This window comes from Bos grunniens, chromosome 27 (genome assembly GCF_055505025.1).
Source record: "Bos grunniens cultivar Pamir isolate PY7600 chromosome 27, Bosgru_T2T1.0, whole genome shotgun sequence".
Classification (NCBI taxonomy): domain Eukaryota; kingdom Metazoa; phylum Chordata; class Mammalia; order Artiodactyla; family Bovidae; genus Bos; species Bos grunniens.
In genome coordinates this window covers 21,414,876-21,438,921 of record NC_141191.1, presented here as the reverse complement: position 1 = coordinate 21,438,921, position 24,046 = coordinate 21,414,876, and the positions used below count along the sequence as shown (strand labels likewise).

Here is a 24,046-nt window from a genome sequence, read left to right as displayed (position 1 = left end):
GTGAAGCTGCTGATTCTTAACTTCAGGGTTCGCTTTGGGTTTAAGGGAAGAAATGAGAGATCTTAACCATTGGAAGAATGTTTTTTCCCCACCAAGGTTTATCACTTCTAAATAACAATGAGCATTTTGGATCATGCATCCTTTTGTTTTTTCCTTTGGGGACACCATTTGATTCCACTTCAGTCTTTCAACCTTGTAGTAATTTTCATGCCTGAGTTTTTTTTTTTTTGAGGATGTTATTGCATAAGCAGAATTGTCTATACATATCACTTTAAACTTGATCTAAAAAATTAATTTTCAAATGAAAGTTTTCATCCTAAGATTTAAGTATAATATTCCTATGTGTAAATAAGATTACGGAAGTTATCTATTACATGAAGTGATGTACGTGTTTTTATTTACCTATGTTGTTTGTGGCCATTCTAATGAGGCAAAAATTTAGTATCTTCTGATTTTATACAATTTTTAACATGTAATAAAACTTCAGTATTATTTATCAAGATTAGAGGATTTTATTTCACTTTGTCACATCTTATAGTAAACTTTTCAAATGTTCAGTCTGCTCCACTGTCCACCAGAAGAGAAAGTCTCTTGTCCTTATTTCAGATCATAGCCAACACATAGGTGGGATCTCTGTTCTCAGAATCCTGCCTGGCTGTAAGTTCAAGCCAGAGTGGATCTGAGCCTCCTGCTCCTGCTGTTATCAGTCTCCAGTTTGAGAGCTGGCAACTGGTGAGGGAGCCATTGTTGGTAACACCATCACAGCCTCTAGGACTGGGTGAAAAAAATCCTGGTTTACTTTTAGTTTTGTATACATTAGCTTCCAAGAGATGATGAACTCAGTAACCTTCCAAGAATGGAGTTTGAGACAAATCTCTTGAATAAGCAGTTTTCTAGGAAAATGACATTCCAATCTGATTCTTCTCCTCCTCCTCAGGGACCCACCTTCTGAAAATGGAACAAGCGTCTATGGGGCTGGTGGCTTTATGCCTTATGGCTTTGCAGGAACTTTGGCTGGGGCTGCAACCTGCTTTTATGCCTTTGTGGGATTTGACTGCATTGCAACAACTGGTAAGAGCAGAGTCTTGGCCCTGTGTAGAAGGCAAGAGTGTTCCTTGAACCACATGAGTACCCATGGGTGACAACAGAAGGTCAAGGGAAGAGAGTGGAACCTGGGGTAATAAGGGCTTGTTCCAGACCCAGAAGTGGCCCCTGCTGTATGAAAGGAAACTTAATGAAACTCTCTGAGCTTGTTTCCACATTAGTAAAATCAAGAGAGCAGAATCTACCCCTCAGATGTTATGAGGGTTATCTAAGATATAGTATGGGTGTCCCAAGTGGCTCAGTGGTAAAGAATCCACCTGCCAAGCAGGAGACATGGGTTTGATCCCTGGATCAGTAAGATCCCTTGGAGAAGGAACTGGCAACCCACTCCAGTATTCTTGCCTGGGAAATCTCATGGACAGAGGATCCTGGTGGGTTACAGTCCATGGGGTCCCCAAGATTCAGACACACCTGAGAGACTAAACAATAACAAAACATAATACATTATGAAAAATACTGTGCAAGCTGTCAGCCACTTTATAAATGTTGGTTGTAATCACTGCCTTTAATCTTTGGTCTGGAAGTGCTATCACAATGAGTAACAAATGATGATCATGCTCTTAAATTGTTTCTTCTCTAATAGGACAAAATATATGTGATCGTTCTTTTCTCTTTATTGAGTACAAAAAGTAATCATGTTACAGTCACTCCCTGGTGCTTCTTCTGGGTTCACAGTATTGCAGGGCCTTATAATTGACCATATTTTGGGTATTTCAAATGCCAACTCTTATTAGAAAGATCTCCAAAGTACTATTTTTTTTTGAAACTAAAATTTAATATAAATCAATGCACTGAGTAGAAGTTTGTCTCCATATATATGGGAACCTTCATAATTAAGGGCCTGTAGAATGCCATGTTTAATCTCCACAGATGAATCATTTTCCAAATGGATTAAGACTGCTTTTCTATCTCTAAACATTATGTGGTGCTGGAACAGCATGTTTTTTCTTTCTGGAAGCAGGAAACTGACTTGCAGGATATCTTGCTTTCTCTTCTTGCCTCTGGGCTTTGATCTTTTTATGACAGCTAGGACCCTCAAGAAGAGAGAGAACTTCATGTAGCATAGATGGAGCAAGCTGAGAAAACAGAAAGGACAGAAGCTAAGTAGAATTACTGTGAAGCAGAAGAAGAATTCATGTTTTACCTATTCATGTTTTGTTTGTTAAAAAAAAATCTTTATTTTGTATTGAAGTATAGCTGATTAATAAAGTTGTGATAAAAAAACAACATTGTGATAATTTCAGGGGCACAGCCGAGGGACTTAGCCATACATATCCACATATGCATTCTCCGCACACTCTCCTCCCACCCAGGCTGCCACGTAACACTGAGCAGAGTTCTCTGTGGTATGCAGTGTGTCCCTGTTGGTTATCCATTTTAAATATAGCAGTGTGTACATGTCCATCCCAGGCTCCCTAACTATCCCTGCCCCTGACCCTTCTCCCCTGGCAACCATAAGTTTTTTCTCTAAGCCTGTAAGTCTGTTTCCGGTTTTGTAAATAGTTCATTTGTCACATTTCTTTTTAGATTCTGTGTATAAGGGATGGCATGTGCTATTTCTCCTTCTCTGTCTGATTTACTTCACTCAGTATGAAAATCTCTAGGTCCATCCATGTTACTACAAGTGGCATTATGTCATTGTTTTTAATACTAAGTAATATTCCATTGTGTATGTATATCACATCTTTTTATCCATTCCTCTGTTGATGGACGTTTAGGTTGCTTCCGTGTCTTGGCTCTTGTAAACAGCACTGCAATAAACTAGTTGTGTTTTGTTAAATATGCAATCTGTTGTTTATGTCTCCTTAGGTGAGGAAGTCCGGAATCCTCAGAAAGCTATTCCTATTGGAATTGTGACTTCTCTGCTCGTTTGCTTTATGGCCTATTTTGGGGTCTCGGCAGCTTTAACACTGATGATGCCATACTACCTCCTGGATGAGAAAAGCCCACTTCCTGTGGCCTTCGAGTACGTTGGATGGGGGCCAGCCAAATACGTCGTTGCAGCGGGCTCCCTCTGTGCTTTGTCAACGAGGTACATCGCGCTGTCTTTGGGGCAGGGCTGTGTGGGTTACTGCAGAGGTAGCTGGTGTCCACAGAATTGCTTTTGTATGTTTTAAAAACAATCCTCTTAGAAACATATCATACAACTATATTCTCTGAATTGTTCACCCAGAATTGCTGTATCGAAATCTTAAGTGATAAAATCTTTTCTCCCTGAGCTGTTAAAAGTCAGTTTTTCAAGATAATGATGGTCCAAGCTTCCAAGGATCTGTATGGCATTTATGCACATTTATATATTTCATACATATTTGCATATGTATGTATTGTAAAACTTATTGTAAAACTTGACAGTACTTATACTAGTATGTTTCCCTGCTGGCTTTGGTGTTACTTGTAGTGCTGCAGACAACTGAGACCTTATGTGCAGACTTGACAGTTTCTGCTGTTTTTTTAAAATAGTATCAAGTCTGTGTGAGTGAAAACTATATGCTGTGGCATTGTTAAGTGTAAGGTGCTTTTTGTTATGAAACATTGAAACTTTTTGTCTTAGCACTGATCAGAGTGAACTTGGTCTAGAAATAGAAATTACTGTTCTCAAGTTAATGGTGGAGATTTGTATACATCTGTGTCATAAGAATAGTTGAATCTCAGGTATTCAGATTTTCAGTAGCTGCTTATATTAATATTTTATAATTCATTTCTCAAGTTTCCTGAGCTACTCATATTTTAACTTAACATGATCATATTTCACTTGAGTGCTGTACTGTAGAGCACTGTTACAAAGAGAAAATTAATCTCTGCTTGATTACTAATTTTTTGAAGTGAAATTTTTCTAAAATTTCAAAAATAAATTTTAAAAATTAAAAAAAAATTTAAATTGAAAAAATTTAAATTTAAAAAATAAATCTTTTTGTATAATTAATCAGCCTAGCTCTTTTATCCCCCCTCAAAATCCCTTTTGTTTTTTTGTATTCAAGATAGTATTAAGCAGCAATTACAAGTTACCTCTTGGATCCTCAGCCATCTGATAATATTAAGGTTTATTCTGAATAGTTTTAAAAATCTGAACTGTAAAGATACTTTGTACCATAGTTTTAAAAGAGAGAAGGCAAAGATTTATTTGTGGCCAAGCTCAACCACGCTTTATTAAAAGATAAAGGAGATGGAGTTTAAAAAGTGTATTTTACTTATTTTCTCTTAAATTGTAAGTTTTTTTTACAACTTAATCATGTATGGAATGATGCAGTCAGTAAACACACAAGTAATTCAAAACAGCTAAAGCAAAAATCATTTTCTTAAACTTCACTCTTACTGATGTTTAATTCAGGCTACTTCTATGTACCAAATTTACAGTGAGTTCATCTTTTTTCCTTTTTCTATCTTGATTATCTCATGCTGAGAATTATTTCAAATTTGATCAAAAAATAATGGTAAAATAATGTAAAAATGTGTAATTATTGAATAAATGAAGTGACTAGATACTATGAAATGAAATTACTTAATCTTTTCTATAATTATATGTCAATTTATAAATTTTCTAAGTTAAAAATGTCTTAATGACATGATTATTTTTTTTAAGTCTTAATTACTTAGTTTTAATTCAGTAGTAATCATGGGCCTGCACAAATTCTTTGCAGCATTGTTTTTAGTCTGATAATTGTGCTGAGCAGATTATCTCTCAGAGTATAATGAATTGCACCATGGTTAATATTTTTAAATACCCAATCATATTACATTTAAAAAATAACAAATAGCTGTGATGCTGAGTTTTATACAATGACTTAATTGCAGCTCTGTGATGTAATCTTGCATGAATGTGTTTGCCATACTGCATGTGTTTGCTTTTTATTCAGTCTTCTTGGATCCATTTTCCCAATGCCTCGTGTAATCTATGCTATGGCGGAGGATGGGTTGCTTTTCAAATGTCTAGCTCAAATCAATTCCAAAACGAAGACACCAATAATTGCTACTTTATCATCGGGTGCAGTGGCAGGTGAGAGAGAGTTGACTTTTATTAAGTAAAGGGGGATCTTTTTTCATCAAGGATTCTGGGAAAAAATGGAAAATTAGGTGGTTTTCTATTTTGACATGTATAAATATCAATAACTTTTCAGTGAATGTTTCCTATTTTGAACCTCTTTTTGGTATAGGTTCTGTACTTTAGTGTGTCCAGTCTTTACCTGTATAGACTCGTCTAGACTAATACTTGTAATAACTCACTTGTGGATTATGGATTTTTCTGTTCTAGTCTTCTGGGTTCCATGTTTCCTTTACCCCGAATTCTGTTTGCCATGGCCCGGGATGGCTTACTGTTTAGATTTCTTGCCAGAGTGAGTAAGAGGCAGTCACCGGTAGCTGCCACACTGACTGCAGGGGTCATTTCTGGTAAGCTCTACAATCATAGGGTTCTTCAGCATTAGGCTTGAGCGTTTATGCTCATGCATGGACTTATACAGTGGGTCTGCTTGCTGTGCATGTAAGTTGAAAACAAAATCACTGATAAATGAGGGTATGAACATTGGGATCACATCTGCAAATGGTGGTGGCAGTGGTCTACTGAAATTTGTAACTGACCCTTTGAGATTTGGTACCGTTTTGTTACCTTAACCTTTGGCGCTTCTAACAAATGTGCAAAGGGTTACAGTGGTTCCTTATCATGTATCAAGTATTCAGTGCTTTTCAGATCTATGAAACAAACACATAAAATTGTATTATCAACACACAAAACGTTAATTAAAGAATGATTACTTAATCCTTGAATTGTTAATTAAAAATGATTCAATATTTTGTTTGTTATCCAGGATGTAAGTTGAATATTGCTAAATGGTCATAGGATTTTTGAAAAGCTAAAGTTTACCCATTCTTAATTAAATATAAGAAATATCAAAGATAATTTATACTTGGCCATTGTTATTACTGCCCTCAGTATGGTGGCTAACCCCACTTCCTGGGCCCATCATAGTTCTCCAAGAGTTACTAATACCTATATTATCATAAACCCCATCAGGAATCTATTTTTCCTTTCAAGAGCTTTGATATTACGTCATGTTTTCAAAAAAACAACTCCAGATGCCTACCATTTGGCATGTCATAATATCCATCAAAATGCTTTTGTCCAGATTCTATTCCACATGAAAAGTTGCAGAGAATTTGCAGATTGAGAGAATGGCCTTAAAGGTGGTATTGTATAGAGCAAGAGAAGGACTGTACCAAGCTTTAGAGAGAAAATGGTAAACACTCTTAGTAGTATAAATTCAGACCAAAGATGATAATTTTGTCGAGGCTCTGAATTGTTGGGAAATTAGATTACAGAATACTAATGCTTAATTATGTATGAAATAGGATTCTTTCAGAATCTAAGTATTTTCCTAAATAACTGCACTTTATAAAATGTTTTCTAATAAACTTGTCCTTTTATTAAGATGTATGGTGGGAAGTCAAAACACTTATTTTCTCAGTGCTTAAGATTTCTGCCCCCATAAAATGAAGTTTTCACTAGACGATGTAAGGCCCACTTTATGATTAAATATGCATTATGATATTAATGAAAGTTCATAAATCTTGACAAAAGATAACATATTTTATTTACTCCATAAAAGCTTTTATTTTTTCCTATAAAATCTTGCCCGTTAATTCTCTATTATATATTCAGAATTTTTAAAAATTTACCCTTCTTCCTTTAGGAGGAATTTAATTTGACAGCATAATAAGATATTGAAATTAATAATTACAAGAAGATAATTATAGCATTTTTAATGCACTAAAACATTACATTTTTGCTATTTTGTAGTCTCACCTCTTGCTTGTTTTTAACTTAGATCAGAGAGCTCGTATGGATAATTTATCATTTTCTTCTGTTTTGGCTTCCTAAAACAGGTTATCTGTGATTCTTACAAGACATTAAAATTGTAATCTAATGTATAGCTATACTAGCAATGGAAATTTTTCAAAATAAGGCATGGGATGTATTTAAAGAAACAGTGTGGGACTTCCCTGGCAGTCCAGTGGTTCAGACTTCGTCTTCCAATCCAGGGAGCACGGGCTTGATCCCCGGTCAGGGAGCTAAGATCCCATATACCTCGGGGCCGAAACACCAAAACATAAAGTGGAAGCAATATTAGTGAAGTTGCTCAGTCGTGTCCGACTCGTTGCAACCCCGTGGACTGTAGCCTATCAGGCTCCTCCGTCCATGGGATTTTCCAGGCAAGAGTGCTGGAGTGGATTTCCATTTCCTTCTCCAGGGGATCTTCCTGACCCAGGGATTGAACCTGGGTCTCCCACATTGCAGGCAGATGCTTTACCGTCTGAGCCACCAGGGAAGCAATATTGTAACACATTCAATAAAGACTTTTTAAATGGTCCACATGAAGTATAAAAATAAAAAAAAAGGAAAAAAATAATATGCTATTTTAGACAGGCCACGGCCATATTGGTTTAGCTGGAGCCTTCTTCTACCTGTGGTGCAGGAGACCTGGGTTGGATCCCTGGGTTGCAGATCCCTGGAGAAGGGCATGGCAACCCACTCCAGTATTCTTGCCTGGAGAATCCCATGGACAGAGGAGCCTGTTGGGCTATAGTCCATGGTGTCCAAAGAGTCAGACACGACTGAGTGACTAACACGCACACACACCACTTCTACCCAGTGGTTGTAACCTTGCTAAGTTAGCCTGTCTGTTAAAAAAGAGTAATGACCCTATTAGGTTAAACCATGTGAAACTGCTGGGGTTTTATTAAAAACAGTCAAATGCTGATCTATAAAGCTGAACCTAAATGATTGCCCCTGTCTCATAGGACTATTGAATTGAAGATAAATTGAGATCATAAAGATAGAAAGCTTGCTGAGATGTCTGGAGTGCCACATGAGTGGGGTGTGGTGTTCTCTACTTATTATGATAAGGACAACTATTTGGTAAATTCCAGTTAATATCGTCACTATTTTAATGGTTCACCGGAGAAAAAAATTGGAAGCTGCAAGTTAACTATTCAACTGTGTGAAGTATACTTTGCCTCTTAACATTATTAGGGCTTGGAGGTAGCCCCAAATAGTTTAAATTTAGTCAGAGTGTGTGGTTTTAATCAGGATAGAATTTATATTCTATCTGAAGCATAATTTAATTGGACCTCATCCTGTCTAAGATATAACTCAGAATGCAGATGGAAATTAAAATGATTATGTAACATCTATAATGAAAGCTCTTCCATTTGAATTCTTTTATTTTTATTTTTTAAAGGAGCCTGCCAGTATTTCCTGGCAATGTTTTTTCTCCTGAAACATCAAAGGCAAATATTCTGTCATACAGTATTTTCACTCTTTGTCAGGCCAATATTTTTTAAGTAATCAAAGTAGATGTATTTTGTACTTGATAGATCGCTGAGGGGTTTTTAAGTTTTATTAGCAGTGTGTATGACCTAAGGAACATCTTATTAACTATAAGAAACACACTTTCTAAGCTTTACTTGACTTATCATTGGCAATAAAACAAAAAATTTCCCATCACTTATCTCTGACTTGGCATCAGCTGTCTGGATTTTCTCATGGGCTCTCTTCTTACCCCTCTTTCTTTCCCCCAATAGCTGTGATGGCGTTCCTTTTCGACCTGAAGGCCCTTGTGGACATGATGTCCATTGGGACACTTCTGGCATACTCTCTGGTCGCGGCCTGTGTTCTCATCCTCAGGTGAGTTGTCCTTCTTGCCAACTGAAGGTTCTGAAGGGTGTGTGTCAGTTGAAGCCCGGGAAAGAAAGACAGTTAGGGCTCACTGGCCTTGTTTTCATGGAGTTCGCTGTCTCAGAAGTGAGAGGCCATGGGCACACAAACGTGAATACGAAGCATATTTAGCATACTTGGTCCTTAAGCGAACAAATACAGTTGGTAATTATCAATAGGTTGGCCTAATCTATGTGAACAACAAATTCTCATAACGTATAAAAACACTTCAGAATACTGTATTTTTAGTCCTAGTGATTCAGCTGCTAAGCTCTTAGGCTAAAGATTTAATCTTTATATGTATGGCCGAGTCCCTTTGCTGTTCGCCTGAAACTATCAGAACATTGTTAACTGGCTGTGCTGGTGCTCAGTCACTAAGTCGTGTCCAACTCTTTGGGATCCCATGGACTATAACCCTCCAGATTCTGCTATCCATGGGATATTCCAGGCAAGAATACTGGACTGGGTTGCCATATCCTCCTCCAGGGAATATTCCTGATCCACATCTCCTGCATCAGCAGGTGGACTCTTTTACCACTGACCCACCTGGGAAGCCCTAACCAGCTCTGCCCCAATATAATATAGTGATAGTGAAGTTGCTCAGTCATGTGTAACTCTTGGCAACCCCACGGACTGTAGCCCACCAGGCTCCTCCGTCCATGGGATTTTCCAGGGAAGAGTACTGGAGTGGGGTGCCATTTTCTTCTCCAGGGGATCTTCCCAACCCAAGGATGAAACCTGGATCTCCTGCATTACATGCAGATTCTTTACCGAGCTCCTAGGGAAGCCCCCCAATATAAAATAAAAAGATTTAATCAAAGAAGTACATATAGATATATGCAAAGGATGTTCATGGAAAAGGTAATTTATGATAGTGAAAAAATTGAACTAAGTGAATATCAATAGTATATCAATCAGTTCAGTTGTCTCTCAGTCGTGCCCGACTCTTTGCAGCCCCACGGACTGTGGCACGCCAGGCTTCCCTGTCAATAGTATTAAACAATAAGGTCCTACTGTAGAGCACAGGAAACCATATTCAGTATCCCATAATAAACCATAATGGAAAAGCATATGAAAAAGGATATATATACACATACATAAACTGAAACACTTTGCTGTACACCAAAAACTAACACAGCATTATAAATCAACTATACTTCAGTTAAAAAAAATAGAATAGTTACATAAGAGTACAGTAGACTGTTCTACAGCAAATAAAATTATATTTAATTATATGGAGAGATATATCAGTTTCTGGATGCAAAGCTATATGTAGCATCTGAATTTATTTAACTAACATACATTTGCACACAAAAAATGATTTTTGCAAATATATACACATATTTGCATTTTTAACTGGCTGAATTTGTAATAAAATGCTAACAGTGATTCACACTGAATGTTATGGATTATTTTAATTTTCTTCATGCTTTTGTGCATTTTTTCACAGTGAGCATATTTCTTCTTTAGTTGGGGGACAAATATTACTTTTAAGTTTAAGCAAAAGCTTCTCAGAAGATCCCACTGGGGAGACCAGGGCAGATGTTGGGAGCTAAAGCAGGCTGATATCTTGATACCAGCCAAAGAGGAAGAGGATCTGTAATAAAGGAGAATGGGTAGGAGGTGGCTGACGAGGGAGAGGAAACCAGGGAGGCAGGCTGCAGTGAGACCTTCCAGTACCAAACTGAAGGCTGCATATTATATTACCCTGTTCGTGCATGTGTGCTAAGTCGCTTCAGTCGTGTCTGACTGTTTGTGACCCTATGGACTGTAGCCCACCAGGCTCCTCTGTCCATGGGATTCTACAGGCAAGCATACTGGAGTGGATTGCCGTGCCCTCCTCCAGGGGATCTTCCTGACCCAGGGATCGGAGCTGCGTCTCCTGCGGCTCCTACATTGCAGTTGGACTCTTTACTGCTGAGCCACAGGGGAAGCCCATGTTACCTTGTAGCTGATATTTAACCAGGGTTTCTGTTTACAGGGTTGCTGTTTTCATGAACGGCATCTCCTTTGAACATAGATAATTCCAGAGTAATCATTTATCATCACAGGTGCCACACTTTAAAATGTAACTCTCTTCAGCATCTAATATATATAACTTTCTAATCAAGTGGCAATCAGGAAATTCTGAGTTGCTGCAGGTATTTTGCTGAGCACGTGTGTGACTTGGCTCAGCAACCCTGAGGCTGCAGCCACAAGACGTGTGCATTTACTGCACCAGCCGTGAATGGAAATGTCTCCATTAGAGTTTTAGGTGCTTGTTTCATTTGGACCAAGTGTTTGTTTGAGAATAAAGACACACACTTTTACTTGGGAATAGGTACCAGCCCGGCTTATCTTACGAGCAACCCAAGTACTGTTCTGAGAAAGAAGCTCTGGGATCGTGCGCCAACAGAACCTCCAAAAGCAAGTCTCAGGTCACCATGCTGCCAGGACAGGGCTTCAGCCTGCGAACCCTCTTCAACCCCTCGCTTCTGCCTACAAAACAGTCTGCTTCTCTCGTCAGCTTTCTGGTAGGATTCCTGGGTAAGTTCCCTTCACTGTATACCTTATGAAGACCCAGTGGGTGTGTGTGGGTGGAGCAGGATGATGTGAAAGAGGATGAAAGAATATGTTAGCACTGCTCTCAGTCCTGAAATGTTCACCTAGGGGTCACTGGTCATTGAGATCTTCCTTATGTTAGCAGAATAAATCGATGGTATATTGGTAATTGAAGAAGAAAGGAAGAAATTCCCTCGGGCAGGGGTCCCCAGCCTCTGGGATCTAATTCCTGATGATCCGAGGGGGAGCTAATGTAATAATAATAGAGATAAAGTGCACAGTAACTGTAATACACTTGAATCATCTGCAAACCATCCCCTACCATCCATGGAAAAATTGTCTTCAGTGAAACTGGTCTCTGATGCTAGAAAGGTTGGGAACTGCTGCCCTGAGGTGAGAGTGCAGAAGTACAGAATTGGTCCATTTTGTGAGCCTTGAGGGTTCTTCCTGTGGGACGCGAAGTACACCTGCCCAAAACTGAACTGGGACCCAGGGAGCGTGGGAGGCCATACTGCAGATCCTGCTCGCTCACCCACAGTTACATAATCAAGCGTATTTTCAGCAACATTTATTGATGTGCCAGGAACCCTGCTGGGTACTTGGGATGTCAGGAAAGATGGTCCTTCCTCTCACTGGACAGCCTCATTGGTGGCGAGCTAAGGGCAGTACAAGTTTCTCTGAGAGCACATGGGAGGGACCCCTAATTCAGACTTGATGATCAGAGATCGTCTGGGTAGGCAGTGATGCCACTCTCTGAAATAGGAAGAAAAGGTGCAGATCATGTATTATTTGTTTACATGAACAGTGTTTACAACAGCTGAACACAAACAGACTTGTTTTCCCCATTGGAAAAAAAGGGCACTAGCCACCCTGGACAACATTCCATCAGTCCAAGTGATCTCATCTGAGACTGGCAGGAAGGCAGGATGGTAGAGTCCAGAGGGGAGACTGACTCCTAAGGAGGAGACAGTCATGAGTAAGCAAAGCGGGATTCTTAAGTCATGGAAATCAGGCATTTCTTTCCAAAATAGAAATGAAGAATCTTAGTATTTGGCAGAGTAGATATATAAAGAACTTGCTATCAAAATAGACTTTGAATGAAGGGGTCTGAGTGAAGGTCACGTGCTGGTTTTGTTTCACGAGCATGTCATCTCCGCAGCATTCCTCATCCTGGGCCTGAGTGTTCTGACCACGCACAGCGTCCACACCATCGCCAGACTGGAGGTATGGAGCCTGGCTCTCCTGGTGCTGTTTCTCGCTCTCTGTGTTGCCATCGTGCTCATCATCTGGAGGCAGCCCCAGAATCAGCAGAAAGTAGCCTTTATGGTATGTGTCATGAGGATTCATGATCCTAAATATTATGCATGTTTTCTCTTGTATGTTGGTTTTTGTGATTTGTTTCTTTTTAAAAAAACAAACACACTTTTATGGTGTTAACCAGTGAACAACGGTCCTTTGGGATGTTCCTTTTTGTCTTAAGTGTTCTTTTCAAAAACTTGAATGTGTTCCTAGTACATTATTCTATGTAATAGTAAACAAATTTCTTGTTCAATACTCTAAAACATCAGAAAAATAACTAGAGTATTTTAGAAATTCAGGAAGGTCCCCACACCCAAAGCCCTTCCACTGTGAAGTGAAGTTATTCTGTCCATTTGAACTAAGAGCAGAATTTAGCTTGAAGAGGGCTTCCTGGAAGAATCCCCCTGAGATCCCAAGAGTGGTCAGAGTTCCAGTGGCATGCCTTCTTGATATCAGAATGAAACCACTAAACCCTAAACTAAGCCCTGAAACCTACTGCATCTTGGTGATAACGCAGGTGTTACACAGCGGCTGGATAACCCTCTGTAGCTTTGGGCTGCAGTAAACAGTGGGAAATACGGGGCTCCTTTTAGTAGTCTCTAGACGTTGTTGTTTAGTCACTAAGTCATGTCTGACTCTTTTGCAACCCCATGGACTGTAGCCCGCTGGGCTCCTCTGTCCATGGAATTCTCTAGGCAAGAATACTGGAGTGGGTTGCCATTCCCTTTTCCAGGGGAGTCTTCCCAACCCAGGGATCGAGCCCAGGTCTCCCACATTAAGGTGGATTCTTTACCATTGAGCCACCTGGGAAGCCCATTCTCTAGATAAGTGGTTTTTGTTCAAGCTGTTCTTTTTGTGAGAATATAATCACACTGACACACTGTGACAGTATCTATGTATGTCAAATTAGTTGCCACCATGTCAAAACAATTTGAGGAATGTGTTTTAAAATTTGAGTGTATTTAAGAAGATACTTTCCCTCCTTAGGTTCCATTCTTACCGTTCCTGCCAGCCTTCAGCATCCTGGTGAACATTTACCTAATGGTACAGTTGAGTGCAGACACCTGGATCCGATTTAGCGTCTGGATGGCGCTTGGTGGGTCTTCTCCTGTTTCACTTTCTGAACGTGGGCTCTCTCTTTCCCATGTCGTGTGCTGTTCCAGAGAAATGCGCCCCACCCCCTCCCTAGAAACAAAAGCTTTTTTTGGTTTCCTCCTTTCCAAGTTTTAGAATACCTGAATGCCTACATTTCCAGATGTTTTCCAAATACCTTTTTAAAATTCAATTGCTACAGTAACCCTGTAAACTCTGTAGATCCTATTTTTTCTAACTTATTGAGTAAAAAAAAATGAAGCCCCCCTCACCAAAAATCAAGAGGTCTAATTTGCAAATGGCACCCCTAAAGTCTGATTACAGAGCCAGTTCCTTCCAGAGCACCATTGAATTTCTGGCAACATTTTGAATGAGCTAATTGCAAGAAATTTCTTTTCCCATACCTAAATGTCTTTTATTAGACCCTTGGGGTGGAATTTGACCTTACATACTGTGAGTGAGCTGATTTACATCTACACTGCGTCGGTTTTCATCATGACTTCTTCAGTGTCTTGTGTGAAAGCTGACTTGTAAATTCAGAGTTTAATTGTCATAACTGGTGGCCTGAGGAGTTTGAGAGTTTGTGCCTTTTGATGGTCCTCCCATTGGCATAATGAGTCTCACTCACTTGGGGGTGTGGGGGGGTGTGTGTGTGTGTGTGTGTGTGTGTGTGTGTTTGCTTTGGCTATAAATTAACTTCATTTAAGTCTCAAGCCACCAACCCCCTTGAGCCAATGGGAGGTTTAACCTAGTCGGTTCTCCCCTCCCCCCACAGCCGCACTAGTTTTGCCCATTTTGAGGGGAGATCTGACACGGTGCCAAGAAATTGGGGTGGATCAAAGGTTATCCATCCACACAGGTTGCACTGGGGCATTCTGTCCCTGCGGCCGCTCCTGGTAGGCAGCTCTGTCTTATCAGGGCCAGGATCCTGATGGGAGCCCCCGGCGACTTGGCTGTGCCCTCCGGAATGAACCACAGAGTCATTCCTTTGGGGTCTCGCCACCTCCCCTGGGGCTGCCAGGAAGCCGAGCCCAAACCCCGGGGCACAGGAAGCAGAACTCCTTCCCTTCCTCAGAGCCCAGAAGACTGTACTCTGGCGGAGAGCTTCCCCACGCTCCTGCCTTTCCGCGAACCACTGCCTCTTTCCTCAGCTGTAGCCCCCTGAAGCTCAGTCGTGTGCTTATCCGTGGTGAAGAGTGGGAACCGCAGAACCAGACTCCCCTGTTTCAGTCCTCCCCTGCTGTTTGTTAGCCGTGTCACCTGGGTCATATTCCACCCCTGCTTCTAAGTGCCTCGGTTTCTTTGTGAAATGGTGGCATCGCCACCTTTATTTGAGGACAGAAAGGCTAGCTCTCCAAACCTCTAAGGACATGAGAGGAAATAGAATCCGTTCTAACAACTGCACATGCCAGAATACGCATTGGTGGGCTGCTTCCCATGGTTTACATGGGAAAATTACAATGCATTTCACATCAACCCAAAACTCTCAATCAACTTTTAAAATTATAGCTAAAACACAGCAAAAATGCCTACATATCCTGTGAGAATACTGAAAATCTTCCCCCCTGACCCTCAGTCAGTGTGGTGGTTAATAAACAGTTGCTTTGCATGTAGTTATTCATGCTCTCCTGGTGGCAGTAACGTGTGTAAGGCACACCCATGGCACACAGGGTGTGCGCCTGTGTTGTCACTTTGGTCAGGTCCAACTCTTTGCAGCCCTGTGGCCTATAGCCCACCAGGCCCCTCTGCCCATGGGCTTCTCCAGGTGAGAATACTGGAGTGGGTTGCCATGCCCTCCTCCAGGGGATCTTCCCAACCCAGGGATCAAATCCCAGGTCTCCAGCATCACAGACAGATTCTTTACCCACTAAGCCACCTGGGAAGCCCATTCACACAGGACATGTTTTCCAAAATATCTGACTGTGTCTCCAATAATTCAGCACTTGTATTTGGGGAGTATTTGAGACTTTTCCCCATATATCCTTTTGTTTAAAGTATCGTGTTAACTTTTGAGGAGGTAAATATTTTTTTACATAAACATTTCAAAAATATTTATTGAGAAAAACATGCATGTTCAGTTCAGTTCAGTCTCTCAGTCATGTCCAACTCTGCGACCCCATGAACCACAGCATTCCAGGCCTCCCTGTCCATCACCAACTCCCGCAGTTTACCTAAAGTCATGTCCATTGAGTCGGTGATGCCATCCAACCATCTCATCCTCTGTTGTCCCCTTATCCTCCCACCCTCAATCTTTCCCAGTATCAGGGTCTTTTCAAATGAGTCAGCTCTTGGCATCAAGTAGCCAAAGTATTGGAGTTTCAGCTTCAACATCAGTCCTTCCAATGAACACCCAGGACTGATCTCCTTTAGGATGGACTGGTTGGATCTGCTTGCAGTCCAAGGGACTCTCAAGAGTCTTCTCCAACAAGACAGTTCAAAGCACCAGCTCTTCGGTGTTCAGCTTTCTTCACAGTCCAACTCTCATATCCATACATGACTACTGGAAAAACCATAGCCGTGACTAGATGGACCTTTGTGGACAAAGTAATGTCTCTGCTTTTTAATATGTTGTCTAGTTGGGTCATAACTTTCCTTCCAAGGAGTAAGTATCTTTTAATTTCATGGCTCTAGTCACCATCTGCAGTGATTTTGGAGCCCCCAAAAATAAAGTCAGCCACTGTTTCCCCATCTATTTGCCATGAAGTGATGAGACCGGATGCCATGATCTTAGTTTTCTGAATGTTGAGCTTTAAGCCAACTTTTTCACTCTCATCTTTCACTTTCATCAAGAGACTCTTTACTTCTTCACTTTCTGCCATAAGGGTGGTGTCATCTGCATATCTGAGGTTATTGATATTTCTCCCGGCAATCTTGATTCCAGCTTGTGCTTCTTCCAGCCCAGCGTTTCTCATGATGTACTCTGCATATAAGTTAAATAAGCAGAGTGACAATATACAGCCTTGACGTACTCCTTTTCCTATTTGGAACCAGTCTGTTGTTCCATGTCCAGTTCTAACTGTTGCTTCCTGACGTGCATACGGGTCTCTCAAGAGGCAGGTCAGGTGGTCTGGTGTTCCCATCGCTTTCAGAATTTTCCACAGTTTCTTGTGATCCACACAGTCAAAGGCTTTGGCATAGTCAGTAAAGCAGAAACAGATGTTTTTCTGGAACTCTCTCGCCTTTTCAATGATCCAGCGGATGTTGGCAATTTGATCTCTGGTTCCTCTGCCTTTTCTAAAACCAGCTTGAACATCTGGAAGTTCACGGTTCACGTACTGCTGAAGCCTGGCTTGGAGAATTTTGAGCATTACTTTGCTAGCATGTGAGATGAGTGCAGTTGTGCAGTAGTGTGAGCATTCTTTGGCATTGCCTTTCTTTGGGATTGGAATGAAAACTGGCCTTTTCCAGTCCTGTGGCCACTGCTGAGTTTTCCAAATTTGCTGGCATATTGAGTGCAGCACTTTCACAGCATCATCTGTGATTTTGGAGCCCCCAAAAATAAATAGCTCAACTGGAATTTGAAATAGCTCAACTGGTCCACTAGCTTTGTTCATAGTGATGCTTCCTAAGGCCCACTTGACTTCACATTCCAGGATTGCAATATTGCATATACAGATTACACATTAAAAATGAAGAAGCACTTTCTACTGGGAAGACATTTGTCAGCGACCTTGCATGGGATATGCTGTACTTGCATTCTGCCCTTCTAAAATAGCACAGAAAGAGAAGGCGCAAAAGATCCTATTATGTTCTATATTAAATTTTCCACATACAGGAGGGGGCATATATATATGTGTGTGTGTGTGTGTATGTATATATGTGTGTATATATATACCAGTGGCTGATTTATGTCAGTGTGTGGCAGTGGCCAACACAACATCATAGACCAATTGTCCACCAGTAAAAAAAAATAATTTCCCTGTACAAAGTCATTTTATCACACCAAAAGCTGATTTCTTTTTCCTCTGAAAGGTTTCCTGATTTACTTCGCTTATGGCATTAGACACAGCCTGGAGGGTAATCCAAGGGATGAAGAAGATGATGATGAAGATATGTATTCAGACAACATTAACGCAGCAACAGAAGAAAAATCTGCCATGCAAGATGGTGACCATCACCAAAGAAACCTGAGCTTACCTTTCATTTTCCATGAAAAAACGAGCGAATGCTAGTGCCTGCTGGGACAGAACTGGTCCACAGTCTGCACGTACATCGTCTGCGTGGAGGGATCCATGACGATGTCATCACCACACCAGGTTGCCGTGGATTTGCTGCAGACACAGTTCACCCTAATTTACACTTACTCACGTGAACAGCACCTTCTCTGATGGCGACTCCATCTAGGGAAACCACTCTGAGCTCGCTCCTCCGTGATAAATATCCCCCAGATAGTGGGAATGTGGGCATGTGTGTGCATATGTTTGTATATGTTGTGGAATATCAGTGTTAAAAGTTGTTGGTGTCTTACTCGTATTGCATTGCATTTTTCCAGTGTTGTCATTCATCGGTAGCCTGTACTGCACACACTAAAATGGAGGTGATCGCTGAATAGAAAAGTATCTTGAATGTGCCGGGTGTGGTTGGGGAAATAACTGTCGCTTTTCCTTATTGGACTTTATGTCAAGTTAGACATCCTAAAATTGCATTTACCCATCATTGTGTCTGTCATTGGTCTGGAGTAAGGGGAGGGGTAGGAAATGAGCCTTTTCTGTAACTTATAAATGTCGGCAGTGGGTTTAGCACAGTTTTCTTCTGTGAGGTATGACAGTTTGCTGAAAGTTTAGCCAATCGGAGTGCTTGTGTCTGCACTACCCCGCAGGGCAGGAGCGGCCTTCTGTGTCAGCAGGTGGCAGGCACCCCCTTGAATGGCTATCTTCTTTGAGACAGTGGTCCTTAAATGTGAGGCCTTCACCTTGTGTGAATGATATCTTCCCCACTCCCCCATTCCGCCCCAGTCCAGTCGGGGTGGAGAGAGGTAGTGTGAGCTCCTAGGGACCCTTTGTGCTGGAAAGTGAAGGTGGTCCCCATGGGCAGGAAGCTCGTGTAAGTGGCAGAGAGGAGGATGCATTTGAAGATAGAGTAGTTACGTGCTTGGCTGAGATCCCAAGCACTCCTGTTTTAAGTCACTTAAAATAAGCCAGCAGAACCTCCCAGGTCACATAATTGGTGGAATGATTTATACCTTTTTCCATTAGTTAGTAAATAATCACAGTTCACAATTTATTTAGGGGTTTTTTTTCTAAGCCAGTAGTAAATTCTATCTTTACTACATGCAAAAGAGGGGGGCGATGAAGGAGTACAAGAAAATACCCCTGTTCTGGTTTTAAAGTGCCTGTTCAGTTATTATAGGGCATTTGGCCCAATTTGAGGGGTTTGGATTTAATTTGCTTGTGATGCTTCTTTTGGAAACATTTAGGGATATTTTTCTTCCTCTATCCCATAAATTGTTCAGCACTTTTAATTTCATTTATTTTTAAATGACCACACTAAAACTACTGATACAAGTTCCAGTATTCTAGAAAAACCCATCAGTGGTTGAGGAATAGAATATTTCAGTTAAATACATGATTATTTAAAACGTCAAGCCAAAAACATTAACCTAATTGAATTAAAGCCATAGAAACACAATAACCTTTATATGAGTAATTTGTTTTTAAATGTATGACTCTCTAATTACTGTATTTCATTTTATAGGGTTATCCAATAAGTGGACTACTTATCTTCGTATGGTTCGCTTCTCATGAATTATTTTTCTTACAAATAATTACATGGTTCACGAGATGAGACTAGCACATTATCAAGCCCAGGTGACCAGCTTAATACAAAGGCAAGGAAAACACTGATTTTCTGACAGCTCTTCCAAAAGATCAGCCATTTTATTTTCATCATTAAAAAGCAAGTTTTGATTGTTTAGGAGTTTCTTGTGATGAAAAATCCAGTAAACAGGTAGGAAAGTCTGGGTGCCAGTGTTGTAGCGTCTCGGATCTAGAACTCAGAACTAACATTCCACAATTTCCAGGGTGCACATAGTAAAATCTGAGGCCCAGTACTACATGTTTTACTGGAGAGGAAGAGTTGGCTGTGCAAGAGGCAAAGTATTTCTGCAGTCATTACTGTGGGCCTAATCCTAGATCTTTGCTGTTACTGCAGCATTCTGAGAAGCACTTTGATTCGGTAATCAGGCCCTTCACGTGGGAATATGAAGAGTTAATTTCACATGTGAATATTAAACCTTTTACTGAGCACAATCAAGAAATTTATTTAGAACATGACAGGCAGCTAAAACTATTATGCCCACTGTGTTCAATTAGGAGCAGAATTGAGTTAAAAATAATTTTTCCACCTTGAAACACTTTACAAACACAATTGTCTATGAAAGATGCTTTGTTTGTGACTATCCTTTTTTTCTGTGAAAACTCAAATATCTGTTCATATGTATGTGTGAGTGTATATGTTAATATATACACGTGTATATATGTGTGTTTGTGTGTTTCAAATGTTGGTGTTTAAGTCAGCTGGGTTTATGATGGGCTTTGGAAATGATCCTGTTGTCTAGATTTTAAAAACCCAACTGACAGAGAAAAAATGTTTTGTATTGATAGGTATGCTTATGCAAAATGTTTAGGTTTTAAACTATTCTGAAATATATGGCAATTTTTTATGTATAATATTTTCTATAGATAGATTCTTTCAGAAAGATATATTTATAATGTTTCTAATATGAAATCACTGAAGTCTAGTACATTAGGTGCTTTATGATCTGAAATGCGGTGGGGTGGGGGCATTAGGGAATTTCTGTTTACTTTTTTCTGCTATGCCTTTTCTGACATTTCTGTCTTGGTTTGCGCTTTTTAAGGAAAAGTCAGTACTACCAGGTCTTTTTCTGTCTGTCTGTTACTACATTTGAATTCACAACCTTTTGAACAAAATGTTTTTGCTTTCTTAGGATTGCCAAAATGTTCTGTGTAGATTTTACTAGTAATCAGACACACTTATATAGACTTCTTTCCAGAAATTAAAAAAAATACATATGCATTCTCTTAATTGTGATTGATTTGCACTAGGAAATCTGCTCTCTGAACATTTTCAGTGAGAAACTTCTTATAATAGCACTTTTATTTTATACTCTAATGATTTGTGAATAACGATACAAAGGCCATACCAACCCTACATTTAACAAGGTAGTTATGCAAGTCCAAATTTTGAAACTATTTAAACTACTTATATTAGAACTTTTAATATATACTGAAATACAAATTATTGCTTAACTAATGTAATTTTCTTCACAGACGAATATCTAGAAAAGTAAGACCAAAACATCATTTGGGATATATACATTAATGAAAAACTAATGTTGTATCTATAAAACCTTCTGTTGTCAGCCACACTTGATAGAAAATATGTTTCAGAATTATCTGTTTCCTTTAAAAGACAAGACCCTAATCTTCTTTTAATTTTTCTGAATAAAGGATTTTTTAAACTTTAAAATTTCAAATAATAAATTTAAAATATTTTCTAAGTCCTGAGTATGTTACAGTCTTTTGAATTAGAAATTATATTTACCAAATTATTTTCTAAATGTATTTAACTGTTTAGCAGGGAGAATAAGGAAGAGTAATCGCCCACCAAGGCTGATAATGCTGGAGGGACTAGATTAGTCTGAGCTCCTTTTCCTCTTAGATCAGCATATTCTGAGATTATAAACCTCAGACGCAATTGTGCCAAGATTCCAACTCTTCCTTCCCTGTGATGTTGCCCGTGATGTTCTGTGCCTGGGTATCTGCTGATATGCTTCAAGTGACAATAGAATTCAAACCAAAAATATGAATACAATGTCCCACCTGATTTTAAAGGATTGGGTTTAGAGTGTGCATCAGGAAATATTAATATACACGTGCTTTGTGTGAATGTCTTGTGGGGGTGTTATTAGCTTGTTTTGGGGGCTTGTTTTTGATTTTTGACTAGTGCCAAAGTAGTGCCTTCTCTCTACATTTTCTACCTAACATTTTCTAGCTTGTTCTAAAATATCAAGGGAAGAAGTACCAAAGTTCACGTAGGAACTAATGCCAGCACAGATCATTGATTTTCAGACACACAGATGTGTGAAAATAACATTGTTTGACTTCATTGTTTAGCCGAGTTTCTTTTTTTATCTCCTTGTATAATTATATTTAAACATTTTTAATGGCTTTCTGGTTTATGAATTTTGAAAGGCCAGATCTACTGTTGTTGTGGTTGTTGGTTTAGGGGTTGGTTTTTGTAACATTCGTTATTGTTTTTATGTACGCAGTTTAGTCTTGTTCATTTCAAATGCATTTTGTTACGGCTGAACCCAGTCGGCAACCCTGGGAGCAGCACTGTTGTAGCTTTTATGCACCTTAGCTGAAGCCACTGCCACTATCTCTGGCTTTCAAGAGCCTTCAGTGACCACTGGCAGCAGCTCCATGGGGATCATAGCCAGGACCGTGGGTCAGGCAGGCTGCAAAGTGTGAGTGTCTATAGCTACCTTTGTTGGGGAGTCTTGGATGACAGGGTAGGACATGAAGTGAAAAACTAAGGTAGTTTGGGGTCCTTCGTTTCAGCTCCGAACATCCCATGAGTACAAGGTAAATGATAAGGACCAAGGACCCTCTCCAACTCACGGGAAGGATGGCTGCTCCCTGGAATGCACCATAGGCCCTGGCCCCTGCACTTTCCGTGCCAGCACCATCATCCTTGCGGGGGAAAGTACACGCGCCACGGCTCCGTTGGTAAAGAACCTTGTATTGCCAGCGTGGCAGGTTTCTCTGGCCCGTGCCTGGTTAACAGGCTGTGCTTCATCTTTGGTATCCATTTGTTTCATTGTTTTCTTCTGTTATCATTGTACTTAATAGAAACCGTTGATAGGGCCTAAAACTCTACCAAAATTCTATGTCTGTAAAAACCAAAAGATACTTTGGTCTTACTCAAATACAGAGATTTTTTGTGTGTGTGTATGATTGTAGATAATTCTAAATTTACATGTTTTTGATGATAATCAGTGTTCCTTTTTGCTTATAACGTTGGATTATTTTTTAGAATTTGTAATAAATAAAAACTGCTGCTTTACCACTGTAACATGTGCTTTCTAACCATGTATTTTTAAAATAAATTTTAATATGACTTATCATAGTGTTGTATGCATATGTATCATACCTACCAAAAGCTTACATTTCACACTTACCAAATTTAAACTGCTTTTTTATTTAGGCCACTTTAGAGCTCAGAAATATAGTACAATCTAAATGGAAACAATTATGTTGTTAAGAATACTCACGGGGCAGCCTACTACTGTACAACTTCCAAGTCGTATAAGAGACGTCCTTCACTGTACTCAGTCTTCATGACACATTCCAAACACCGGTTGCTCCTGAAGCATGCCACCCCAGGACCACACATCTGATGTCCTACCAATTCAACTGCCATTTATTTAATGGACCAGTCTCTTTGACATTGCTTTTGTCTGCAAGAAGCTCCTTGTTATGCTCCTGACCAAATCATAGCTTTCAGTAACTGGTAATCAGTTATCTATAACTAACAGAAGTTTTGTACTGTATAGTGAATAAATATTTATCAACTTCAGCCCTCTTTACCCTTTGATGGGGAGGGAGGAGTCAGTTTTCTGAAATAGTTTCAAGTTAGTTAAAATTGCAAATCTCCTAAATTATCTTCTTTAATTTTGAAATGCCATTGTATATAGACTTTTAATTCCTGTTGGTTTTTTTTTTTTTCCCCATAAATGGAAGGGAACACCCACCATGTTGAATTAAACTTGAGTATGAATTTAGCCTGCCTTGAAAACCAAGCTAAAACAGCAACATATTTTCCAAATGGAAGTCTAAAATCTAATTTATCTGTTATTTATTGTTGGCTTGATTAGCACTGGTAAGTAGGTTTTGAGGCCCCCCCTCTGTGCTGGCACTGTGGAATCGTGTGAAGGGAGGGTCAGCAAGGTTGGCGTCTTCTGAGGTCCAGACCCTCAGCTTGTAGATGGCCGTCTTCTCCCTGAATCTTCACGTGATCTTCCCTCTGTGTGTGTGTCTATGTCCAAGTTCCCGCTTCTTATAAATAAGAATTCCAAAATTATTGTCCTAATACCACCATTAAACAATTATATAATGGGAACATAAAAATAGACTTGAACAAATGGAATGATATATAACATTATGACACATTCTGGGATAGGATGATTTAATATTGTAAATTTGAGCATTCTTCTCCCAAATAAAATCTCTATGCCGTCATAATCACAACACAAAGTTTTTATGGAAGTTGACAAGGTGA

At 39.8% G+C, this 24,046-nt stretch overlaps 1 protein-coding gene across 6 annotated transcripts in view; it reads left to right on the top strand.

Annotated features, from left to right (window-relative positions):
• SLC7A2 (solute carrier family 7 member 2) overlaps positions 1 to 22,889 on the top strand; it is a 71,883-nt gene extending 48,994 nt beyond the window's left edge. For 2 of the 6 annotated variants that reach the window (XM_086380651.1, XM_086380648.1), the window contains exons 5-12: positions 938 to 1,071; positions 2,914 to 3,136; positions 4,959 to 5,098; positions 8,680 to 8,782; positions 11,133 to 11,338; positions 12,513 to 12,679; positions 13,640 to 13,748; positions 17,717 to 22,889. In XM_086380651.1, the coding sequence (XP_086236777.1) occupies positions 938 to 1,071; positions 2,914 to 3,136; positions 4,959 to 5,098; positions 8,680 to 8,782; positions 11,133 to 11,338; positions 12,513 to 12,679; positions 13,640 to 13,748; positions 17,717 to 17,916 (1,282 nt within the window). In that variant the 3' untranslated portion in view covers positions 17,917 to 22,889. Of the gene's footprint in view, positions 1 to 937; positions 1,072 to 2,913; positions 3,137 to 4,958; positions 5,099 to 5,353; positions 5,491 to 8,679; positions 8,785 to 11,132; positions 11,339 to 12,512; positions 12,680 to 13,639; positions 13,749 to 17,716 lie in introns of those variants that run through there. The other 4 variants (XM_086380650.1, XM_086380649.1, XM_086380652.1 and 1 more) reach the window with 3 other exon arrangements.
• The last annotated feature ends 1,157 nt before the right edge of the window (positions 22,890 to 24,046 follow it).